The 9138-nt window shown below is 42.4% G+C and overlaps 1 protein-coding gene across 3 annotated transcripts; it reads left to right on the top strand.

Annotated features, from left to right (window-relative positions):
* Nucleotides 1–366: 366 nt before the first annotated feature.
* gpr35b (G-protein coupled receptor 35 b) lies at nucleotides 367–8834 on the top strand. Of its 3 annotated transcripts, XM_061244115.1 has the most exons (3): nucleotides 367–553; nucleotides 6138–6225; nucleotides 7085–8834. In XM_061244115.1, exon 3 carries the CDS (start codon nucleotides 7090–7092, stop codon nucleotides 7948–7950), a length of 861 nt encoding a protein of 286 aa, XP_061100099.1. In that variant the 5' UTR covers nucleotides 367–553; nucleotides 6138–6225; nucleotides 7085–7089; the 3' UTR covers nucleotides 7951–8834. The 3 variants fall into 3 exon arrangements, with proteins under 3 accessions (XP_061100099.1, XP_061100101.1, XP_061100100.1); XM_061244117.1 differs by lacking the exon at nucleotides 6138–6225 and having other exon boundaries at nucleotides 7089–8834; XM_061244116.1 differs by lacking the exon at nucleotides 6138–6225.
* The last annotated feature ends 304 nt before the right edge of the window (nucleotides 8835–9138 follow it).

Here is a 9138-nt window from a genome sequence, read left to right as displayed (position 1 = left end):
CGCATATGCGTGTAGCTGACGAGCAGCCTGTTTTTTTTTTTTGTCTCGCTGCGTTTCACCTTTCGGCTTCCTGTCTCCGTACGTGACAGGGTCCCCGTAGCAGGAACAGAACCCAGCACTGCTGTGTCTCAACAACGGCGCACAGAGCAAATGAAAACACAGACAGATCAAGACAAATCCAGTCAGTACAAAAACGAGAAAGCGTTTCCCAACCCCCCCCCCCCCCCCCCCCCGGCAAAAACAATCAAAATAAAAACACGAATGAGCTGAAACAAAACAAAACAACAAAGAAATGAGCAACAGAAATTAATTTGTGGATTTCAATTCCTACCGCAAAACCGCTGCACCTTGCGCTGTACGGGCGGACTGTCTTTGTCATGTTTTGCAATGCAAATGCATCCTCAACCCCGGAGAATGAATATTAACCCTCCGACTTCTGCGCGGGTGTGAGGTGGCGTACGTGTGACATGGAATCAGAAAAGGGGCTTTATCAGCGAGGTGGCCTTTGCATGTTCAGGAAATGATAACTGCCCCCAGGACTGTTGACAGCACGGTAAGAGACTTATCTGCTTTGTTTAGTATGATCATATATAATGATTATGTCATGTTTTGAAGATAATGTTTGGCACTGTAGGCACTGTTTCTAAAATATAAGATTATAATTAAAGACTATAAAGAGAAATACTGGACAATAGCTTCAATGAGCGGGTGAGACTATCAGACACTAATGCCCAGACCTGGGCGTAAGAATGTATTTGTAAATGAGCTTTTTAGAATATTAAAATGAGAAAAGACTCAGGTCAGGTCCCCGAGAATATTGAAACAAACCAAACTACTGGGATATGTTACTGTACCTATCAAAATGCACAACTGTATGAACAGATGGATGTTGATGGAGATAGATACACCTGTCTGGACACAGGATTTACATTTTACATTTTTTTACATTTACATTTTTGTCATTTGGCAGACGCTTTTAATCCAAAGCGACTTACAAGTGCCTAGGTTCTTCACAAGTCAAAGCATCACATCCATAACTAGGAAAATACACATGGAATGCTGTTCTAAACATATAGTCGTCATTATATTTTGGGTTAGACAAGGAGGATAGGGATATCAGAAAGGGGGGGGGGGGGCGGGGGAAATCAGGAGGGAGGACTAAGGTAGAGTTTGAAAAGGATTGTCTCTAGTTTCAACAATGCAACAAGCTCTCTAGCAGTTGGATGAGATGTGCTTTGCTAGGGCTGGAGTGAAAACCGACAGGATGATAGATCTCCAGGAGCAGGGCTGGTTACCACTGCTTGAAGGTGTAAGATCACATATATGTGATTCCCGTGTTCTTGACTGAACATTTGAATGCTGATGTAGCAAACACCACTGGTCGTGGAGCAATGGAGTTGGGAAGATTGGCATTAAGCAGTATTAGCTGTTGATGGGGCGACAGCGGTTGCAGGGGGCAACATGGCTCAGGCAGTAAGAGCAGTCGTCTGGCAGTCGGAGGGTTGCCGGAAGGTTGCCGGTTCGCTCCCCCGCCTGGGCTGTGCTGAAGTGTCCCTGAGCACTTAACCCCTAAATGCTCCTGACTAGCTGGTTGGCGCCTTGCATGGCAGCCAATCGCTGTTGGTGTGTGAGTGTGTGCATGAATGGGTGAATGAGAAGCATCAATTGTACAGCGCTTTGGATAAAGGCGCTATATAAATGCCAACCATTTACCATTTGATGGTCTCTGATACTATATGCCTTTTTCAGTAGACTGTACTCAGGGTGTTTTAGTCACCACAGCACTGGACACAGTATTCAATCTAATCCCTGTGGCACTTTTTATATTGTAGTAACAAAGTGTCGTGTCTAGGAAACGACAGAGTCCAAATCTTCAATTTGTCGAAAAACATCTTCGCGAGGGAAAAGACGACACCAGGCAGCAAGATCTTCAGGAAAATCAGACTTTATTAGCACACGTGCATAAAGCCGGATCAGCTCTCCAGAACTGAACCCCGACTGGCATTTGTACACCCATTTTATACACAGTTACTCCACCTACAACTCCTCCTCAAACCTCATTCTGGCAAATCACCCACACTTTTCTTATCGTAACTCCTCCCAACGCTCCTCCCACAACGTCATTGTGGCAAATTGCCAACGGTCCTTATGCTCTGCCAACTCTGTACAAAGTTCAGGGCATTCTGCCAACTACGTGTCCTCACTTCACCCCGCACCTGCTCTTGGCAAACTACCAGACCTCATAAAGTTCTGGATGCCCTCCCTCTAACACGTCATCCATACACGTCACTCTGTATCTTTCGCTTTTTATAAGACAAACTAAGCAGCAGAAATCATTGAAAATATACAGACAAACTAAACATTTCATTAATATTCACTTCTAATATACTTTTCTAATATACAGACATACTAAACATTTGATTAATTATTCTCTTCTAAGGGAATAAATGTACGTAGCATTCGTTGCTCTCATTTCAACAGTTTTCACTGTGGTTTCTTGCGTTTTCATAAGCTCAGCTATAATTAATGTTCAAGGTCAAATAGATACACTTCTGGCATAAAACATTGAGAGTCCCGGAGAAATCAGCTGTACAGTCATATCTTGCTCTGCCCGTGTCCTTGACAGTTTGGTCTACACAGTTCAAGACGGGCCCCCCCCCTGCCAGCTGGCTGGGCTCACTGTGTAATCCTAGCACAATTTAGCAGTTAATCAGTTTGAAACTATACAGGGTACATATCATACTTTAATACAGATATATTGATAAACTTTTAGCACACATCGTGAAGATGTTTTTCGACAAATTGAAGATTTGGACTCTGTCGTTTCCTAGACACGACATTTGGGGGCTCGTCCGGGATACGAAAGAGAAAGAGAAGCTCCCGGCGACTGGAGACCAGGGTGGAGAGTACTTTTTGATAGGCTGCAGCTGCAGCTTATCAGGGAATGAAAGTATTCAAGGACTCTGATCTCCTCTCCCGGACGCCGGAGGCAACATTCTCTCGTATAACTAACCCGGCAACTAAATTAAGGGGAAAAACGTAGCAAACTTTTCAGGAAACGTGCGCGAGGTGAACTGTGAGTAAACGGTGTGGGAATGTATTAATTGTGTTGGAAATTCCCTGGTCTCCAGTCGCCGGGAGCTTCTCTTTCGTATCCCGGACGAACCCCCAAATGTCGTGTCTAGGAAACGACAGAGTCCAAATCTTCAATTTGTCGAAAAACATCTTCGCGAGGGAAAAGACGACACCAGGCAGCAAGATCTTCAGGAAAATCAGACTTTATTAGCACACGTGCATAAAGCCGGATCAGCTCTCCAGAACTGAACCCCGACTGGCATTTGTACACCCATTTTATACACAGTTACTCCACCTACAACTCCTCCTCAAACCTCATTCTGGCAAATCACCCACACTTTTCTTATCGTAACTCCTCCCAACGCTCCTCCCACAACGTCATTGTGGCAAATTGCCAACGGTCCTTATGCTTTGCCAACTCTGTACAAAGTTCAGGGCATTCTGCCAACTACGTGTCCTCACTTCACCCCGCACCTGCTCTTGGCAAACTACCAGACCTCATAAAGTTCTGGATGCCCTCCCTCTAACACGTCATCCATACACGTCACTCTGTATCTTTCGTTTTTATAAGACAAACTAAGCAGCAGTAATCATTGAAAATATACAGACAAACTAAACATTTCATTAATATTCACTTCTAATATACTTTTCTAATCTACAGACATACTAAACATTTGATTAATTATTCTCTTCTAAGGGAGTAAATGTACGTAGCATTCTTTGCTCTCATTTCGACAGTTTTCACTGTGGTTTCTTGCGTTTTCATAAGCTCAGCTATAATTAATGTTCTAGGTCAAATAGATACACTCCTGGCATAAAACATTGAGAGTCCTGGAGAAATCAGCTGTACAGTCATATCTCGCTCTGCCCGTGTCCTTGACTGTATGGTCTACACAGTTCAAGACGGGCCCCCCCCCTGCCAGCTGGCTGGGCTCACTGTGTAATCCTAGCACAATTTAGCAGTTAATCAGTTTGAAACTATACAGGGTACATATCATACTTTAATACAGATATATTGATAAACTTTTAGCACACATCGTCGAGAGTTTTGGAGGAACCAGCCTGCTCACTAAGGCGGAGTCTGATTTTGACTTGTGATTGGTTATCATGCTTTTAGGTCTTTTGTTCTGTGAATTTTCCCCTACAAAAGTAGTTTAAGTTGGAGTAAAACGGTGGCTCCACGGTGGTGGAACGAACTCCCCGTTGAGGTCAGAACTGTAGAATCTCTCCCCACCTTCAAACGCAAGCTGAAGACACACCTCTTCAAGCAGCACCTCTCCCCATCCCTCCCTACCTCCCTGTGAACCTTAATTGTTGTCTCTGTGACTTGCTTTGTGTATCGGTATTTTTTAGTTGGCTAGGTAAGCAGTGTTTTGATAGTTAACTTTGGTCACTTTTGCTCTGTTTGTTTCTTGTTTAAAAAAAAAAAAAAAAAAAAAAAAAAATTGGCCCTCGTCCTTATCTTTGTTGTACAGGTAGCAGTTCAAATTGTACTTCCCTCTAGGGTCTTTCAGCGAACTTATCCCTGGTTATGGATATGCACTTTGTTGTACGTCGCTCTGGATAAGAGCGTCTGCCAAATGCGAATAATGTAATGTAATGTAATGTAAACCATTTTTTTATTACACTAAACTATGAAAAACGAATTCATCATGCAAGTTCATAAAAAGTCACATTCATCCTGATCCATTTGTGCGGTAGGGGTGATCGGCATTGTGTTTGCAACACAGACGACTTTTGGACAAACTAGCAACGTGCAACTGAAAAGGACAGGTATAAATACACAGGGGAATGAGACAAACTAGGCGGGGCATGGGAGTGAGGGCGGTCTAACAAATAAACATCAGGTAAGACACATGAAAGGGTAATGGGACAATAACGAGGGGGAAAACAAAAACGCGGACTGGATTCACAAAGACACACATGTAAAACAAACGGCTCTGGACTAGAGAGTAGACAATGCATAGATTGAAGACGTAGTGATAGTTAAGAGACAGGTGCGAACACTTCGCTGAAACAAACGAGTAATAAGGGATAGCATAGGAAGGCGGAGTTGTAGAAACAGCGCAGAAATGCTAAGAGATGCGTTAGTGAGTGAATATTTCTAAACTACCCAATAAAAGTGATTTTTAGTTAGTTAGTTAGACAGACAGTAAGTGTATTAATCGGATTAGTACTGTACAAAACCTAGATTAGTAGTGGTTAGTAAGAATAGTGCTTTACAACATTTAACTACCAAGAAAAAGCAGGAAGTAAGAATCGCGAGTTTTAGAAAGAATGTTGAAAAACCGAAACTACCGTAACCACCCGAATAGTGGGACACGCAGACAGGGGAGTGACTAGACTGGTAAACATTCAGACGCAGACATAACAGGGGAGGACGAGTGCAAAGACTAATGAACATAAACAGACCCAGACATGAAATATGAAAAATAATAAATTACAAGAATAAACAATACAAAACAATGATACACTAACACACAGAACACAGGAACATAACATCAACTATGTCAGCTTGAGCTGGTCAAGCTGGGTATGAGCTGGTCTAGCTGGGTATGAGCTGGTCTACCTGGGTATGAGCTGGTCTACCTGGGTATGAGCTAGTCTACCTGGGTATGAGCTGGTCTAGCTGGGTATAAGCTGGTCAACGAGTATGGCCATGCTGGTCATAACGCTAGTCTAGCTGGGTATGAGCTGATGGACCAGCTCGTGATGATAGCTTGTATGAGCTGGTAGCTGGTCAACCAGCTGTTTCAAAACATATCTTGAGCTGGTCGAGCTGGGAACTTAGCTGAACTGGTCAATCAGCTACCAGCTGTTTCGATGCCTAGCTTGAGCTGTTTGTTTCAGCATATGTGTGAACAGAGGGAAGCACCTTATGCCAGCCAGTTATATATTTTTTTTAATGGCAACTGTTGAAAAATCTTTGCTCTTCCTTATTGATTACTACAGTCCCTTATCCTGTCAGATTCCTGAACTACACTACTACAAATGACATCTCATCTTACTTTACTAAGTTCTGTTCCTCCCAGTTTAAACAAATAACTTTTGTTCATCTTTAGCAAATCTTGGACCAGCGGCATCAAGTCCTAGTCGTGGAGAGCTACAGATCGGTTGACCTTAAAATCTAATTCAGACCCAGGAAAGCAGGTGAGATGAAGGAAATATTTCAGAAATAGTATATCATTAGTAAATGAATAATAATTATTGTTAAAGGTACAATAGGTAAGATTTTTGTGTTACCATTGTAAATCCCTTCCTATCATTGAAAAGTCTCACTGGCATGTTGACTCACCCTCTGCCTGTGTTTATAGTCCTTAAATTCGGGTTTCAAAAAATGCAGTTGACAGGCCGGCACCAAAACATTGTATAGCTGTACAATAATTCAAGCTCATTTGTTGAAAATTTATCCTAATTGCCACAGCCAATGGCGTTTCAGCATCAGCGTGTTCACAGAGAAGGGGGAGGGATAAACAGTGTTGTGGTTTGAGCGTGTTTGTTGCTGCAGTTCCTCTCTTGACTGTTAGAAGCCCAAAATTACCTATTGTACTGTACCTTTAAGTGCAGAGGAACAATGGGAACCAGCAGCCTCTGTATCAAAAAGCTGATCACTTTTTCAACAAACAAAATGTATGTTACCAGAATTAAAAAATATATGAAACAGTTTATTTACAAACAAGTCAGAAATGTAGGCATGAAGACTTTACATATTAGTAGGACGTTTACATTTAAATGTTTTGGACACTTTAGGTAAAAAAAAAAAAGAAAAAATTTGACAAACACTTTGCTACCATACTGCCCAAACCCAGTTAGAATCAGGTAATGACTCAAGGATGTAGCAACCAGTTTAGGAGCTGCTAAGATAGTTTCGGAGCATTTCCTGAGGAATTAGCAGTTTGACAAATTGTACTTATTATGTGCCGACAATATGATAATACTAAAATTGCATGTAGGCCTTTTTTCTTTCTTTTTTTTTAACATTATTACCGTTTCCTCATTTTTTGACCAGACAGAATGGTCTTGAACCAGAGCGAACGCTGCAATCTAACCATAACGGAGGAGGTGAGGGTCTTTGAGAAGGTGGCCTACATCCCCGTCTTCGCGCTTGGCCTCCTGCTCAACTCCGCGGCCTTGTGCCTCTTCCTGGTCCGGAGACGCAGCTGGACGGAGACGCACGTCTACATGGTGAACCTGGTGCTGGCCGACTTGGCCCTCATCCTCCCGCTCCCCTTCAGGATATACAGCGTCTTCCACCGCTCGGAGGTGTGGGACTTCTGCCCGTTACTGATCGCCGTCCACTACGTCAACATGTACGCCAGCATCCTCACGCTCACCGCCATCAGTGTGCACCGCTTCGCCGTGGTGAGGTTCCCCTTCAGCGCCAGGGCGGGCCGCTGGCGGAAACAGACGGCCGCCGTGTTATGCGTCCTCATTTGGGTGGCGGTCGCGGCCATATGCGCCAAATTAAGCCAGGCGCACACGAGAGACAAGTTACAGACGTGCTTCGACAGAGTTGCGGAGCCGCTGCCACTTTGGATCGTGTTGGTCGTGTTCGTCGTGGGATACCTCCTGCCCTGTTGCGTGATCCTGTTCTGCTCCGGTCAGACGATCGTTTCCCTGCTCGGCGACAAGGAGGGCATCACCCAGGAGAAACGGAAATGTGTCGCCATCATAGCGGCGAACCTGGTGGTGTTCGTCGTCTGCTACACCCCGTTCCACGTCATGGTCCTCGTTAGGTTCGGCGCGGGCATCCGAAAATGCGAGACGTATAACTTGGTGCACAACGTTTTCCACATTACAAGTTGGATCGCGACGACGAACTGCTGCTTAGATTCGATAGCTTATTACTTCTTATTCAAAGATATTTTTCACTGAAATTAACACCTGACCCAGTTCTCTTCACCGTGCCCATGCTTCATCTTGTGGCCATTGCCCACAAACACGGCATTAGTTTCCATTGCTAATACAGGTGATATCCGCCCACACACAGTACTGTGCAGAAGTCTTAGGCACCCTAGACTTTATTATATACATGCATATTTTTTTGCGTGTGTTAGTATAAGAGAACACATTTGAGATTTCCAAATATTCATTTTCCAAAAGATTTAATTTTACATTTCAAGACATTTTTATATTTAATTTTAAAAGTAAGATATTACTGTGAACAATTGACACATTTTTACATAAAAACTTGATCAAGGCTCTCTGAGCAGAAGAACTGTGGCTAGTTCTCCAACATGTTTGGAACAACCTCCGATTGTCTTATAGAACTGCAGGACAGCGTTGGCCATCTCAGAGAAGCGATGCAGTTTTAACGCCGAAGGGTGGTCACAAAAAAATATCGATTTGATTCCGTTTTTTACTATTCTGCCGAATTACTAAAATGTAATGTAAAATGTATAGTACGTTTATTTAGGACCTTTCATTGAATTATTTTTATACGGATGTACGAAACTATGTGACAAACAAACTGGGGACTGCAGCTAAAACTGAGTTTGATGTCATGTTATATTTTGAATAGGATGCTCTCAATGTTAATATGAGTTTTATCATGCAACTATTTATTATAAAAGGGAAATATTATATATTCATATGAAAAAATGGTCAAAAGCTGAGCCACATTGTATCTCAATGACGTTAACAACACAGATCCACTTTAGGTTTTATTCAAAGTAAAAAACTGTGAAAACACAATTTATTCTTTTCTTATAACAGCCTTTGCAAATGCACTGCATGAGTCTGTCTATCATTTCATTATTTCCTTGTTGTAAGTCTTTGTTCTTTGTTTTCTTTTTTCTTTTTCAAAACATTTTTACATAATTTATTATTTAATTATTTTAAAAATTATTTGAATAAACCTCTTTTCTTTGTTTGTTGTTAAGTTTGTAAACAAAGGCTGTTAAAAAAATAAATGAATAAAAAATATAAATGACATGCACTCTGAACAGAACCATAAGTCGGTCCACGGTTCTGGTGAACGCTACCCATGGTTCGATTGCATTGCCATTTTGCTCTTTGATGAACGGCAAGGCACCTGTGGGTTTGTTTTAGCCAACATTTGCA

Source organism: Conger conger, chromosome 5 (assembly GCF_963514075.1).
Source record: "Conger conger chromosome 5, fConCon1.1, whole genome shotgun sequence".
NCBI classification, from domain to species: Eukaryota; Metazoa; Chordata; class Actinopteri; order Anguilliformes; family Congridae; genus Conger; species Conger conger.
The sequence above is the reverse complement of the archived record's forward strand: the minus strand, read 5'-3'. Positions and strand labels throughout refer to the sequence as shown.